Here is a 16951-nt window from a genome sequence, read left to right as displayed (position 1 = left end):
GACACGGCACCCCAGACCATCACTGACTGTGGGTACTTGACACTGGACTTCTGGCATTTTGGCATTTCCTTCTCCCCAGTCTTCCTCCAGACTCTGGCACCTTGATTTCCAAATGACATGCAGAATTTGCTTTCATCCGAAAAAAGTACTTTGGACCACTGAGCAACAGTCCAGTGCTGCTTCTCTGTAGCCCAGGTCAGGCGCTTCTGCCGCTGTTTCTGGTTCAAAAGTGGCTTGACCTGGGGAATGCGGCACCTGTAGCCCATTTCCTGCACACGCCTGTGCACAGTGGCTCTGGATGTTTCTACTCCAGACTCAGTCCACTGCTTCCGCAGGTCCCCCAAGGTCTGGAATCGGCCCTTCTCCACAATCTTCCTCAGGGTCCGGTCACCTCTTCTCGTTGTGCAGCGTTTTCTGCCTCACTTTTTCCTTCCCACAGACTTCCCACTGAGGTGCCTTGATACAGCACTCTGGGAACAGCCTATTCGTTCAGAAATTTCTTTCTGTGTCTTACCCTCTTGCTTGAGGGTGTCAATAGTGGCCTTCTGGACAGCAGTCAGGTCGGCAGTCTTACCCATGATTGGGGTTTTGAGTGTTGAACCAGGCTGGGAGTTTTAAAGGCCTCAGGAATCTTTTGCAGGTGTTTAGAGTTAACTCCTTGATTCAGATGATTAGGTTCATAGCTCGTTTAGAGACCCTTTTATTGATATGCTAATTTTGTGAGATAGGAATTTTGGGTTTTCATGAGCTGTATGCCAAAATCATCCGTATTAAGACAATAAAAGACCTGAAATATTTCAGTTAGTGTGCAATGAATCTAAAATATATGAATGTTAAATTATCATCATGACATTATGGAAAATAATGAACTTTATCACAATATGCTAATTTTTTTAGAAGGACCTGTATGTATATATGTACTTTCAACTATAAGCACACCCAGACTATAAGATTAAAATTTTACTTATACAGCCAAACACCACCACTCTATCAACACATGGTTCACACAGGTCTCTAAAGGCGCTCAGAGGTGATTAGGCACAATGATTTTCACATAAAACCCTTTAAGCACAATGAGTTTTAGCATGTGGTCTTTTGGTGTGGATAATTACCTCAAAATAGCTACATCCTAACCTGAGTTTCACATAAAGAATTATGCAATTATCCAAAACTAGATTACCTTGTTGAGAGCAGCAAATATGTAATAAATCTTGCACCTTTTTTGTAACACAGCCTGAAGCTTCATGCTTATTTTTTTTTACCATGGAAATGGTATTATAGGAAATGGCACTGGAAACAATTCCTATTACATGGACAAGGGCTGGATGATAAATGTGTGGGAAACCCTTGCATTGTGTTGCCAGGAAGCTCAATCCTTCAGCTTCTAGTGTAATTGCTGTTCAAACAGGGTGGGGCTTTCATTTCCTTTATTTCACCACCACTGTTAGTGTAATATCCGCTCTCAAATTACTATGAATTAAAAGGCTCACTTGGTTATGCAACAGCTGAAATCATTGCCAAAGCCAAGGCAAGCAGTTGTAGTGGGAAGAAGAAGCAAGAGGGCATCGCAGAAAGAGACAAGGAGAGAAGAGCAGATATATTTATAGACAGCGTGATGTTTTTTGGAGGCTCTTTTTCCTCCTTTCAGTTCCTCAGTCTTATTCTCTCTCCATCGCTGCCATCATTTTATGTGCACATTTGCAGTTCTTGAACTGGTAGAAAGGAGCAGAAAGGTTACAGTTAAATGTAAAGTGTTTAAGATATCCATTTGTCTCAATCCAAAATGATCCAATATTTTTAAATAAACCTGGTGGTCAAAAATAACAGGAAAAGACATTAAAGAAAAAAATATTTCAAGATTTATTTGCTGTATAAACATGTCTTGAGTTGCTTCCATACATTGTACACTACGTAGGGTCAATCATATTTCTCTCAGTAGACAGAAAGGTAAACTGCCCCGGTTAACATGCCCGTCTGACAGATTGCATCTTTTTTTTTTTTTTAAACCGCTTATAGCGCAAAATAAAACAGTTATTCAATGTGACTTTTAAGCTGTAACACAATGCAAGATGCATTGTCATAAAAGAAAATAACAAAAAAAATATCCCTGAAGAATTCCTCACTGAGGTAACATTTACCGACTCATTCACCTCCTTCCTCTTCTCTGCTCTCCTTTTAACACCACCTGCCCCTCGCAAGCACATGTACTGTAGCTACAAGTTTAAAGGACACAGAAACGTCCGTTCCCATGATCTTGCAAATTTACAAACAGAGAAAATGACTCAATTTCTCTTTGATGTTAGAAACACACTGAACCCCCCCAAGAATAAAGCAGGTTGAAATAAACTGTGTTCTCTTTAAATAGAAAAGCTGCGTTTTAAAATATAGTCCTTGGGTTCAAATGATCAAGTTCTCGCTGCTTATTGTTTTACTGTAAATGGGATATGAATCTAAACAAGGAACCTCGGTCGTATTGTTTTAGTAATATGAGAGGAACTTTGCATATAAATTCAAAACGTATACATATACTGAGATTATACAGTATATTCATATTGAAAGGCCACAGGAATAGCATAAAGCACATTATATCAAAACATAGTGAAAAGAAAACCCTTGTAATTATTTAAGCTGGGTGTTGAGACATGTATTGGCATGCTGAAGCACAGCTCTGGCTGTGTAAAGGTCTGGGTGCATGTGTGTGTGTTTGCAATGGCCTCTGATGTTGGACACACTCGCCCCAGGTGAAATGTTACTTCAGTCCAAAAGCTCATGATCCAGCTGGATCTTGAACAGTTATACAGAGCAGATATCATACAAAGGGAGAGGAATTTAAAAACATTGATGTCTAAGATGTACAAAATCCTGCAAAACAAGGTGTTCTGATATTTATATATAACAAAGAGGACCTCGTGTGACCCGTAACGGAAAGAAGGCAGCATGCCCATCTACGGTTACCATGTTCCTATTCAAAAAAACAGAGAAATGTCTTTTAACAAGTGTGATTACAAGAGTATTGAACAGTCAGCATTAGAAACAAGTTAGAAAGATAATATAAGGCCAGCTTAAACCAACGGAGCGATTCAACTGCTGTTCCTCACAGAGACATAAACCTTTGTTTCTGTTTTGACCCTGTCCACATCTGCACTTTCATAACCAATTATGTCTGATTCTACTTATGTCACACACTGGGCTTCATGAAATGTATTTCTGAATCATTTTTAATCAAAACAGGTTACACTTTACTTTTTGCCAACTAGAAATACATTTATTTGAGATGCACCAATTGGTCAGGCCAGAGAATGGAATAGGGTCAATTTTCATTTGATTGGTTCTGATCAGTGACCTGCAGGTCAAATAATGAGAAATCAGAGGGTTTTTTCCTATTTATAAAAAACATCAAAACAGAGACCTAACCTCTTTTTTTTATAGTAATGTAAATTTTTTTAACTTACTAAACATTACATCAAGAAAGCCCAGCTGCTTGAAAGGAAAAAATAAAGAAAAAGCTGTAGAATAACAGCCAGTAAACTATCGTTTTTGGATAGGAAAATGTCAATTTCAACTCTAAATAGTGACTTGGTTTTACAAATGGATTATTTTATATTTAAGAAGACATCTCTAATTTAGAATATAAACTAATCAGGGACAACTATTTTTATAGGTGTTTGTAGGATATTTAGCTCCATTTGCAGTCTACCTTTATTATTCTGTTGTAATGGAAAGAGCACATTGATAAGAAAGCCTGAGTACCACAGTTCATGTGGGAAACTGGATGGAGCAAATTAATCTTCTATAATTTTTTTCTTTTTAATCTGTCATAGTTCCTGGAAGAAAAAAAAAACGGTAATTGGTCAGAACTGTCACTGGCAAGTTAGACCTCAGAAATCAAAAACTGGAACTGGCTGTGAAAAACCTGATTGGTGCATCTCTATAACCAATGTGCTTTAAGAATGACTCCATGATCACAAAGACTATGTTTGTCCTTGGTTAAATAGACCTAGCTGTGTCACTAAATTTGACATTTGGTAGATTAAAAGCTAGAGCACAAATAGCTGCTTTATTTTATTCTTTTGATCTAAATTTAAATATGATTATATTAAGACCTTAAGCTGAGTGACATGGTGTATGCTAATATCCTTTTGTCCAAATTGAGTTTTTCTCTGTATTATTACAGAACTCTCTACCTTTTGTTTGAATTCATTTCACACTTCCTGTTAGTTTAGCAGAAGTGCATTTTGCCCCAGAAAACCATCTATACCTTGTATTGCATGCTGCTGTGATCAGTAAAAACAGCAACAAAAAACAAAAAGTCCTCCCACATTATAAAGCAACAACCAACCCCTTGGTTACACAGACTGTTAGAGAGCACACAGCACCACAGCATGCTCAGGTATACAAAACAAGATCAATTTGTTAAATACCTACAATATATAAATTCCCTTTTCATTATTAATATATATCTGTTGTGATATAGCCAAGGCTTAAAACTATCTCTAATGAAATGGTTGATCCTTGCTAAGAGCCTTCTCCTTTGCTGACCCTTAATGCAGTTAAGGGACAGTTAAGTGCAGTCTATCACTGACGTCGGTCTCAGTCCTCAACAAAAACACCAGATTACACCTACAGTCCCTCTTCCTGGTGTCCTTTTTGGCAAGTGTGGGACCTCTATGACAAGGTGCCCAAAAAGTTAAAAACCGTTAATGCTCCCTCCTTATGCTCTCATGTCAACCCTAACCTCTCAGTGAAGTTTCTTAAAAGATTTAAAAAAATGTTTGAGCTGGCAGAAACCAGTTTTGGCAAATCAAGCTTGTGAAGACAACTGCTGTGATGCAATAACAAAGGGAGTTCAGAGTTTGGTTTCTAACTGAGATGACTAAGGTATTTTGGACACGCTGGTGGACACAACCCTTAGCTCCTCCTCAAACAGTTATATGGAGAGGGAAGAAGGACCATCACACTTCCAACCTTCACCCAGACCCCGACCTCAGAGGCCTCTGTTCGCGACTCCTGATCCCCAATTCCTCCTCACCGCACTGTGCAGCTATCAGGACTCGTCGCAGCCTGGGACTGGCCTCTCCTCTTTCTGCCCCTCCTCCTCCTCTCTGAATGCCTCTTCATCAAGTGCCAACATGTCTACGGCTACACATCTGTGCAAACTGCATTAAAAATGAGTCGGAAAAAAACAAATCCTCGAACAACCATTCTCTTTCTTGAGTTTCTCAATCTCTTAAGCCATTTTAAGATTGATTCACTTTGTTTTTGGACAAAGATAAAGAGCATATATTTATATAAAAAGGTACAGATCTGTGCGTAAATGTACATAAAAATATACAAAAATGCATATAGACATATTGAATTTGTTAAGAACTTCTCATACATGTCCTGCTATGTATGTTAACATACATACAGTACAAACTTACATACTTTTTTTAAGTGTGTGTGTTAATTCCTTGGTATTGAAAAACACTCTACGTTCAGTAGAGCAAGTAAATCCCAGATTTTCCACAAGACACCACCAGCTCAGCATGATAGAGGCAATGCTGTCATCTCTGTGGATCCTCCATGTTCCTATCTTTGTATTAAGCTGCGGCCGTTCAGTCAACTCAGTCGAGCCTCGATGTCAACGACAACTCAGGTGTACACCCACAGTTCCCCACTCTGGGTTAAAGAAACTCCTCTCACATCTTCTTAAACTTGGCTTCAGTGACCCCTCCCGTCGCTCTAGAGCAGCTCTGCCGCCAGGCTCTTGAACGAGGAGCCTCAGAAGGCGAAAAACTTTCAATAAAACCGGCTGCTTATCTCCAAGTGCAGCCACTTGTTACCTCCTACCTCTTAAAGAAGAGAAGGGGTGGGGACAGTCTCGAGTCATACTTTCAAGTGGACTCCAGTGTGTCCAGCTGAAACACGTTGTGATTGGTTGGGGTGGTGAAGAAGAGTTGGTCGCGCTGCGGGGAGGTCGAGCGGTTGTCGCAAGGGCTGTTGAGGCCCAGCGTCCGCTCAAAGTCCAGGAGCTGCCCCATGAAGTTGAAATTGGGGGAAATGTTGGACTTTTTCCGCTTGACAAAGTCGTAGGCGTCATTGAGTGATAGGTTGAGTTTCTGCATCAGGTAGGCCACGGTGACGGTGACCGAACGGCTGATCCCCGCCAAGCAGTGGACCAGGATGCCACACTTTTTGGAACGAGCCTCGTCTGGGAAGGGTGCAGAGGAGGAGAATAATGGAGGAAAAAAGAGAGAAAACCATGAAAATGACAATAAGATTAAATTGAAATCAAGGATTTATTTTATATATTAAAATTAAATTATTAATATTGTTTATGTGAGGGAAAAGGATCATGTCCAGATCGATACATTATTCCTTCCTTGTAAGGTTGGATGATTACTTAATCAATTACCAATACATAAAATAAATACTCTGATACCTTCTGATAATTAATACAAAGTACTATTTGACTCAGACCACGGCCGTGACAGTTTGAGTTTTCTCTGGCCATAAAGAGCACAGAGTAACGCGGTGCTGCCCCTCCTCCAACTGTTACTGCACACTGCCAGTCAGCTGGCTGAAAGAGGGCTGCTGCACTGTGTCCTCGCTTACAAGAGAGACAAATTTGTTCAGATTGCTTCTTGTAAACATCAACTCTAAAGAAATTACACAAATCAAATTGACTGCATGTAGTGAGTGTTTATTCTGTACTTTTGCTTATTGTTATAAATCAAAATAGGAATAAATGTTATATATTAACACATCTGTGATAACCTTTAGCACCAGCTGAAATTAATAACACAATTAATAGTCAGATTAGTTAATAGTCACAAATGGTCATAAAAATAAATAAATTGATTATAAATTCTACTCTTTTTTTTTATTTTGGAAACACATAAGGTGACTTTTGACTCAGTTATTTTCTGGCTCTGAAATGTCCCCTTCCTAATAAAAAATAAATAAACGTAGCTACTGACAGACTTTGTGACTGTCCCCAGTTTGTACTGTTTTGGTACATTTTTAGATTTACTGGGAATCTTTGAAAAAGTGAACGACAAATATGTCCCTCTATTAGAAAGGATTGGTATTATATGCATAGGAGAAACATATGACATCAAAAATATCTGTTCTTTTTAAAAATGTTATAATTATTACTTATTTGTTATATCTTAATCATACAGCTCACAACAGCTTTTCTCAATGACAACAGAGAGCACGAGTGCCCTTCCAGCTTGCCGCCTGTAGCAAACTGTGAATAAAAAAAAAGTCCTACATTATTAAGCGGCTGCACCCATCCACCTATCAGTTTCGAGCCCTTGCACTTACATCCAGAGGCCATTAGAGCGAGAGTTAAGTGCTCCTTTCCTTCCTTTCTTTCAGCCTCTCCTTGCATTCTGACTGCATCTCCTGTTGGAGGATTGAGGTCAGTTGGCTCGTGAACTCAGGCAGACAAGCTGATGCCAAATTAAATTAATACGAGACGTGTGCTCACTTTCCACAACAACAAAAAAACAAAAAAAAAAAGGAGAGGAGAGGAGAGGGACGTAAAAATCATCATCAGGAGACGTGGAATATCCTCAAGAAGCTCAGAAGTGGAATAAATAACCAATGGTTAATCTCCTGGAACTGATCTGTCGGCTGAGTTGCATTACTGCTGCTTTAAAACCCCAACAATGCCAGAATCCTCCATTTATCAAGATGCTTAACTGCCAGAAAAACATAACTGCTCAATCTTTCTACATCCTACAACATTTTTAAGTTATTCAAGGAATTTGTATCTTCAGAGCAATGGCGTGCTGTCACATCCATATCTCCCTAATTACCCTGCTATAACCAAAAAGATCTGATGTAATCCTTGCATATTACAGCTGGCCAGACAGCTCCATTTAACATCAGCATGACCCAAATCTGCCACGACCTCCTGGTCTTCCATATGTCACCTTTACTTCCACCTAAGCAGATCTATTAGTTTTTATAAAGGTGCCCCGGAGAATCTATGGCCGAGAAAGTTCAGTGGAGAGGGAATCCATTCATTCCCAGGGAATAAAGTCAGAGGGAATGAAGAAAAATACAGAAAACAGAACAAGAGGGAAAACATCTCCAATCTGACGCTGTTCTCAAAGAATCTATATCTGTGTTTTATTCAAAACTTAGCAGTTTTTAAAGTTTAACAGCCTCATGGGTGGCAAAGCTTTTTAGGGAAATATTAATTTAATAAAAACTTTGCACAATACTAAACTTTTTTTAAATCATATTATCTGCACTTACCACAACTTAGTGAATATATTTAGGTCTCTGAGATGACCATATTATTTAGCTTCTGGACATTTTTGAGTCAGAAAAACTAAAAAACTTATTCTCGAACTTCAAAAGTCAGTAGATAATAATATAGTACCTAACAGAATATAAGGGAGGGAAAGATGGATGGATGGATAAAACAAGGAATAAAGTGTGAAATTAGAAAGACTTTTCCATGCTCTGTTTTCTTTTTCCATACTTATCCAGATGTGGAAAATGAAATTCCTGAGTTTTCCAGGCTGTGAAGGAGCCCAGTATGTTTACTGGTTGACATTCCTTAAAACTAGAATCTCAGTCATCTTTGTAACATCAATGTGAAAAATACCGCAATTACAAAGACCTACCAGGGTGCAATATTTTATGGATTATAGATTTTCAGCACCATGAATACAAATTCGGCATGTCGGTAATATATTTAGTCTGTTAGACTTTCATTACCCTCGACGGCAACAATTAATGTATATTTTTAGGGTTGTGGGGCGAGGAAGCTGTGGGTTAGTCATAACTGATACCAACATCACAATATTCAGTAATAGTAAACCAATAACATGTTTTCCTAATGTTATAAAACTACTTAAAATGAACATTGTCTTAAAATGTACAGTAAATTGTACATGTAAAGTAAGAATACACATTATGATCAGCAGAACCTTCTGTCCTTACATACTATGGCCATTTTCAAAATTTAACACCATTTTATGTGGTCCTAATGAAGTGAGATACGATTCAGTCAAAACACAGTAAAATTACAGTACCAAAGCCCACCTTCGGAGCAGTTTTCGTTGCAACTGCCGTCAGAAGCACTCAACTTTGACTCTTTTATCTTATGTTGGAGATTTTTAGATACACATTATATTCAAAATACCCCGAGGAGAATCTTTAGCATAGCAGTGCACAAAGCAAGCCTGAGCAGTTTTTCTCTCTAATGCCTACATTCCCTCTGTCTACAGTTCATCAATAAGTGGTTGGGATTAATCTTTCTATTTGTAAATTTACTGTCACAAGTCAATACTTTTTACTGGCCCAGGTTAATAAAAGACCACATAGTGGATGCGACTGCTGACAGCTGCAAATCCATAGTTTCTTTACAGAGAAACATTTAAACTGCTACTTATATGCACTAATTTTAAACTATGAAGATGAATCTATTCCTAAATACAGCGTTAACAGCACATTTTTCTCTGAATAAGAAAAATGTATGACTTTCAGGAATATGGGGCTGTTCCTAACAAAGCAAAAGATGAACAGCTAAAAAAAGATATGACCTTTTGTTTTTAAAGTCTCCTGAATATGGCATGATCTAACGTTAGAGTTGGAGAGGAATGGAGATAAGGCGCCTGGATTTATTCCTCTCCGAGCTCAGAGTGTGACGTTCTTTCACCCTGCAAATCTGAACTGCTCACTGAATCAGAAACATTCAAAACAAATGGATGGCTTGTTTTCTGTCTGTTAGTGACCTCAGACACCTATATACACCGTTTTTAAGCAAAAAATGTGACACGTGCGTCTGATCTGTAACAGTAATTGTGCCTTACGACAACTTTTCTATATTTTGGCCACACCAACTCATTCAGAATAAATGGATCAATGTGTTCAGGTCTTTAAGCAGAAACTCTGCCTCCACTTACCGATAAATGAAATGGCCTCAGGGAAAAACTGCGAGAGGTTCTGACTCCAGTGATCGGAGATGGGGATCTGTTTGTACTTGAAGTCTCCCTCGTGCTCGAACATGTTGGGCAAGTTGGGCGTGACATTCAGGATGTACTTGATGTTGTACTTGCTGAGCACATCCAGGTTTGCAGAGTCTTTGGCACAGCCCAGGTAAAGATACGGCAGGATCTGGACGGGAAAGGCAGGCTGGTTATTAGGGAGGGGGCTGCCCTCCGACTCCGTGGCGCTGCTCGGCTCACGGTCGGACTCTCCGTCCGAGCAGTCGGAGCTGATGCGGAGTCCTCCCAGGCCCAGGACTGAGGCTGGCGGGGAGCTGCTGGGACACGAGCAGTCCAGATTGGTCTCGCAGTGCTCTGGATACTCTGACTGGAATTTGTTGAAGCCTCCTTAAGATGATAACAAACAGTAAATGTGAGATATTAAATATACTTTTTATCCATTAACAGATGTAATTTATTATCTATGACAACCTAATCATTCTGCAGGACACAAGTGTAAGTTCATGAGCTTCTTTGAAAAGAAAGTCAAATATATCAGGCTAAATTCCTAATCTCCCTCTTCTGTAACCCCCAGACCTGCATCCAGTTCTCATATCTGGTTATCCTTTTTAGTGATCACCTTGCAGTATGTTTATTTTAAAAACTATAAAGCCATCTTTGAGCTCTTTGTTTTTTAAAGCCTTTGACCTTATCGGGCCTCACATTGTTGATCCTCTAAATCAATCTTTTTTCACTGGCTCTTTTCCAAGCTCTTTTAAACTTGCTGTTGTTGAACCAAGGCTAAAACTCAGGTGCCTCTCAGCGAAAGAAATAAAAAAAAAAAACAGCCCAATATTTAAATGACCATGTTCTCTAAATTCCCAGTCCTTGTTTGGTTAAATCTACCAAACAAAATGATTAGACTGATGGACCAATCAATTGTCCAGACATCAGAATAGGCCAATTTCCCCTATTTGGCAGTGATCAGTAGATCAAATAATGAAAAGTCCTTCATTCCTTCAAACTCCTTCATTTTTTGCTGGATTCAAAGCTATTACAACTATCAAGGAACCAGTGATCATTTTTTTCTACGCTATATGTCAGAGTTGAAATTTCTCGAAATGGGAATTGTCAGGTCAAACCTGAAAGAGATCTGGAAATCTGTATAAGCCAAGAAAAAAAAAAAAACCCTGATTGGTGCATCTCTAAAAATGATCAATGGGTTTGACAGAAACAAGATAAAGGGTGTCATTTAAGTATGAATCAATGTAAAAAGCTCTGTATTTATTTTTAGAAGTTCAAACATTTGTCTTTTACAAAGAAAGGAATAAAGTCTGGAAACATTTCCTTTTTTGCAATATATTCCACTCCTGGAAAGGGATAAAATCAAATTTAATACTTTTCCAGGCTCAAATTTTAAAACAATTCTGCCAGATTTTTTAAAATACTGGACATGTGAGCTCAAAATATTCACCATTATGAGCTTTCTTACCTGTATGTTCCACGATGATGAAGCTAGCTTTTGATTTGGGCACCGAACTGAACTTTAATAAATAACACCAGATTTATAACACTTAAACACTTGAGGTGGATTACCTTATGCTAAGTAATGGTTATTTAAAGTACAGTTTTTATTTCTAATAAATCAAACATTCAAGAAAAATCTATTAGTCAGAGTTAGAGATTAAAGGTAGGACTTCAAGAAATACCAGAAATTGGTACTGGCCTGGAAAAGCCTGATCGGTGCATCTCTACAAATGATTAATCATATTTGAACATTCAAGTTTTGATAATGACAAAAGACCATTTCTAGAAGTTCAGTTTTTAAAATATTTTACAGAATAAGGAACAAAGTTTGATAACTCAAACTTCACATTTATCCAGACTTGTAATAAAAGAAAAATCCATATTTTTCGAGACTGTGCATCAAATCATAAATCATAATATGGGTTTGCAGATGAATCCGAATCAAAGATCAAGATTTCTCCTGACAGCGCAGTTATGTTTCTCACCTTCCTGTATACAACAGTCTCTGCAGTCACAGTGATCCGACAGATAAAGAGTAATAACGTGTCATTTACTAGAGTATGAGCATGAAAACAGGGCGGACAGACGCGCTCCATTGAGAAAAGCTGAGCCCTGCGGAGAATCAGGACAGTCAGGCTCGGCAACACTTCACAGCTCAGTGGACTTTTTGTGAATGGCAGCCAGGCTTGTGACTCCCCGTCAAACAGATCCATTATCCACGGCTCACAAACACTCAGATCTGCTCTGTTTAAAGCACACTGCTGTTTTTTTTTGTGTTTTTTTTTTTACTATTTTAATGTAGAGTTGGAGGAATTAATTGAAAGAGCGCCTCTGGATCCTGGGGTTTCTCTCTTCATTCATGAAAAAAGGTTCCTGAAAGAGCACAACATGGCGAGGCCATTTCTACTAAACACACGGCGTTAAACCCGGATAAAAAACTGGAAACGCATTTGTGAGGAGTTTATAGTTTTGGAATAAATTCAGGGTTTGTATTTCTAGAGGAATAAAGGATGACTGATTGGTAGCGCGACGCGTCAAAGTTTGAAGGCAGTTCAAAGTCATTCTAGTGTATTTGATAATGAAGAGGCCATGGTGTAAGAGACTCGTTTCTAGTTGACAGCTTCAGTTCGCAGATAAATAATGTTAAATTAGAGACTCGTACCATATGTGTTCAATGTGACATGAACATCAAATCTGGCAGAAATTCCACACAAATGATAATTTTATGAATTAAGCGCATGTAAGGAAACCTCTTACCCTCCAGGTAGAAAGCTTTGCAGCCGTCGTCCCGCAGCTTCTGCAGCAGCAGCCCCATCACGGAGCTCCCCAGCCCGGACTCGTGTCGCTCCGACGTCGCCTCGTCGTACAGGAGCACCACGTCTGTCTTGCACCGCTTGACGAATTTGTCCTTGTCCTCATTATTGGGGATGATGGAGCGGATGGGGAGGTTGCCCTTCTTCAGCCTCCGCAGCATGAGGCCCGGGATGGCCAGGTTGATGGCCGACTCGATGTGCGAGGACTCGTACAGCTCATGGGGTCTGCAGTCCAGCAGCAGCAGCGCGCCGGTCCCGGACTCCAGCTCGTCCTGCAGCCACTCCACGCTCTTACTCGACATCATCATCACAGTCACGATCACTGAGCCTCTGCACAGATGATCCGTTTTCATCGGGGAAACGTTAACCCACCTGTCCACCTCTGGGACATAACAGCGACACAACAAAATTGAAGGAGAGGGAACGAAAAAATAATAAAATCACGGCGCTAAACTTCGCTTCCCACCGCCGCTCCTGCTGCTGCTCCTGCGGGCGCAACGCACCCAACACGCACCTCCACACGCATCCAACACGCACACAGCGATGCTCCTCTGCTTGGAGCAGGAAACTTGAACATGCAGTGCTCTCTTTCGCTCCCTTGCTCGGTCCGACTGAAGTGGATATCAGTCCAGCCCATCGACGTCCATTCAGCGAGTCCGCTCCAGCCCCCGAGAGTCCGCAAAGTAACGAGCGGGGCCGCAGGTGTCCAGTTAGCGGATTCACATGTGAGTATGGGTTGAGCGGCTGAGGCTACAGCCCAGGATCAGTGATATTATTTGATATGCCTGGCCACAGAGCGCCTCTAGTTTGTCATTTCCTCTGGATGCATTAAAGAAGCAGCTCTGCAGGCTTGTCACTGAGGAGAGGGAGGAGCTGAGAAATTTAAAGGTGCAGAGATTCAAGCGACTTTAATCACTCAGCATCCATTCATACACAGAAATTATAATCTGATTCATGCTTCTGATCATCCTAGCTGAAATTGGTATATTCATATATATTTTTGATGAACCTAATCCTGATCAAATTCTGAGATAATTATTTGATCCTAGACGACTCTGTAAGCGTCAAGATTGAATTTTTTTGTGTCATGATGTTTTGTTTAAATAGGGTATATTTCAAGTCTGCATTTACAGAAGTGCAGTTTACACCACTCCCTTGCAGATTTAGTCATTTTATTGTATTCTTTTACAATAAACCAACACAAAGTAGCAGATGACTGAAGTGGAAGGCAAATGATGGGTTTACATTTTTCATAAATGAATATCTGAAACGATCCATACCTCAGGTGTGGGAATCTGTTGACACAATAAGTATTAGTCATGCATGCCACAAATCTGGCTTTTATGGAAACAATGTCTCAACCTTTAAACATCGCACACAACACTGCTCTATCCATTAGACTTCAAGATGGAAAATGAGTTTGGCCTATTACGACATGGTCATCTACCTAAACTGACAAGTCAGGCGAGGAGAGGATTAATTGCAGAGGCAGCCAAGAGCCCCATGGTAGCTCTGGAGGAGCTTCAGAGGAGCAGCCTAGGTGGGGAATCTGTTGACACTGTTCACTAATCTGCCATTTATGAAAGTGTGGTAAGAAGACAATTGTTGTTGAAGGAATGAAGGTTTTATTTGCAGTATGTCACAAGTTGTGTAGGGGACAAAGCAGACATGTGGAAAAAGTTGTCCTAGTCAGCTCTGATCCTACTTTAGCTTTATTGGCCTACATACAAAACACTATCTGTGGTGGAAAAGTAACACTGCTCATTACCCTGAGCTTACCATCACCATGTTGAAGTGTAGTGGTGGTAGCATCATGCTGTGGGAAGACTTCTGTTCAGATAGGAGAGGGTAGCTACTACGATGTATGGAGATAAAAACAGGGAAATCCTGTTTGAGACAGCAGAAATTTAAGATTGGGTTCCTTCACCTTCCAGCAGGACAATGACCCTAAACCGACAGCCAGAACTACAATGGACTGGTTCGATTTAAGGAATATTAATGCTTCAGAACGAGCCACACAAAAGTAAATTTTTTCCTCCTATCTGAACTTCTCGGAAATGCGTTACTGGTGTTAAATTCAACATGATAGTTTTTGTTTCCATAATGAATCAAGTTTCTTAGTTTAACAATAAAAAACGTATTGACAGTACCTGTATGTTTTGTGTTTAGTTTATCAGATTTAAAGCCTTGAGTAGCTGCATGTGCATCTACAGCTCTAATACTCCTACTCTGGGGTCCTAATCTCGTTACAATGCAGAGTTTAGTTTTCTTCTTAAATCACACAAAGAGAAAATAAACTATGTGCCTTGTGAACATGTACTTACTAAAGCACAATTACCAGTTTTTTCTTTCGTATTCTGAACACCCTCACTCAGGCCACCCACTACATACACCTCCACACGTTACACTCTTAAATAAATGACTGTAAACATTTCTCACTGAGAAGCAGCTTTTATTCTCTACACTAACAGAACAAATCACATAATCAAATGATTGTTTTTCTGCTACTTATGTTTGAAATGTGTCTTTAGATTCAGACATACCTTATCATATTACACAGCAAAAACACCCAGTTTATTTTTATGTGTCACATCAGCTTCTACTTTTGTGGATTAAAAAAAAGATTTAGGTTATTTTTCATTTCAATAATGTCCCATCTTCCAGAGTCAATCAATTTTTGATGTTTAAATATAAACATTTGTGGTAAATATTCTGTAAATGTTTGCTTTATTGTCTTTATGCACCATGTATATTAAAAAAAGGCTGTATGCAAAATTCATTAATGTTAATGTCTTCTTTTATATAACTTGATTTTTATTCAATAAAACAATGTTCTCATTTACAGTAGCATAGCAGATCTCCTTGAGGAAAATTCTGAAATTGTCTTTTATCTAAATAACATAAAAACGTGGTTTAAAATTAAAGTTTAAAAAATGAAGGAAGTCAAACGAGACTTTGTTTGGGCCAAATTTGGGCAGGGCATATGACCTTCTAAAGTCCAGCTTTCATTGTATTTGTCTGGGCTAATTACTGACAAGGGTTGAAATAGCCATTAAAGAAAGAAATCAATGGACGTCCAATGTTTGCAGGGTCATGGCTGAACTAGAGTAACAAGCTGCATATACTGGTCCTTCTCAAAATATTAGCATATTGTGATAAAGTTCATTATTTTCCATAATGTCATGATGAAAATTTAACATTCATATATTTTAGATTCATTGCACACTAACTGAAATATTTCAGGTCTTTTATTGTCTTAATACGGATGATTTTGGCATACAGCTCATGAAAACCCAAAATTCCTATCTCACAAAATTAGCATATTTCATCCGACCAATAAAAGAAAAGTGTTTTTAATACAAAAAACATCAACCTTCAAATAATCATGTACAGTTATGCACTCAATACTTGGTCGGGAATCCTTTTGCAGAAATGACTGCTTCAATGCGGCGTGGCATGGAGGTAATCAGCCTGTGGCACTGCTGAGGTCTTATGGAGGCCCAGGATGCTTCGATAGCGGCCTTTAGCTCATCCGGAGTGTTGGGTCTTGAGTCTCTCAACGTTCTCTTCACAATATCCCACAGATTCTCTATGGGGTTCAGGTCAGGAGAGTTGGCAGGCCAATTGAGCACAGTGATACCATGGTCAGTAAACCATTTACCAGTGGTTTTGGCACTGTGAGCAGGTGCCAGGTCGTGCTGAAAAATAAAATCTTCATCTCCATAAAGCTTTTCAGCAGATGGAAGCATGAAGTGCTCCAAAATCTCCTGATAGCTAGCTGCATTGACCATGCCCTTGATAAAACACAGTGGACCAACACCAGCAGCTGACACGGCACCCCAGACCATCACTGACTGTGGGTACTTGACACTGAACTTCTGGCATTTTGGCATTTCCTTCTCCCCAGTCTTCCTCCAGACTCTGGCACCTTGATTTCCGAATGACATGCAGAATTTGCTTTCATCCGAAAAAAGTACTTTGGACCACTGAGCAACAGTCCAGTGCTGCTTCTCTGTAGCCCAGGTCAGGCGCTTCTGCCGCTGTTTCTGGTTCAAAAGTGGCTTGACCTGGGGAATGCGGCACCTGTAGCCCATTTCCTGCACACGCCTGTGCACGGTGGCTCTGGATGTTTCTACTCCAGACTCAGTCCACTGCTTCCGCAGGTCCCCCAAGGTCTGGAAT

General features: G+C 39.7%; 1 protein-coding gene across 2 annotated transcripts; it reads right to left on the bottom strand.

Annotated features, from left to right (window-relative positions):
- Positions 1–922: 922 nt before the first annotated feature.
- Positions 923–15533, bottom strand: dusp7 (dual specificity phosphatase 7). 2 transcript variants are annotated; one of them, XR_007035477.1, is made up of 4 exons: positions 12714–15533; positions 9909–10337; positions 5425–6190; positions 923–1712 (listed from the first exon to the last, which is right to left on the bottom strand). XR_007035477.1 is itself a non-coding variant. In XM_047348065.1 (3 exons), the coding sequence occupies exons 1-3, from the start codon at positions 13120–13122 to the stop codon at positions 5874–5876; spliced, it is 1155 nt and encodes a 384-aa protein (XP_047204021.1). In that variant the 5' UTR covers positions 13123–15533; the 3' UTR covers positions 1837–5873. The 2 variants fall into 2 exon arrangements, 1 of the variants encoding a protein (XP_047204021.1); XM_047348065.1 differs by lacking the exon at positions 923–1712 and having other exon boundaries at positions 1837–6190.
- Positions 15534–16951: the final 1418 nt, after the last annotated feature.

This window comes from Girardinichthys multiradiatus, chromosome 20, assembly GCF_021462225.1.
Source record: "Girardinichthys multiradiatus isolate DD_20200921_A chromosome 20, DD_fGirMul_XY1, whole genome shotgun sequence".
NCBI lineage: Eukaryota > Metazoa > Chordata > Actinopteri > Cyprinodontiformes > Goodeidae > Girardinichthys > Girardinichthys multiradiatus.
Note: the sequence above shows the minus strand (reverse complement) of the source record. Positions and strands in the feature narration are given on the sequence as shown.

What these genes read in the sequence shown, in the direction of transcription:
- dusp7 (XM_047348065.1), bottom strand. Translation starts at nt 13,122, where the DNA reads ATGAAAACGGATCATCTGTGCAGAGGCTCAGTGATCGTGACTGTGATG. An exon ending in CAAAGCTTTCTACCTGGAGG is followed by an intron (nt 10,338 to 12,713) that starts GTAAGAGGTTTC and finishes TATCATCTTAAG; the next exon opens with GAGGCTTCAACAAATTCCAG. An exon ending in TGAGGCCATTTCATTTATCG is followed by an intron (nt 6,191 to 9,908) that starts GTAAGTGGAGGC and finishes CACCCTTCCCAG; the next exon opens with ACGAGGCTCGTTCCAAAAAG.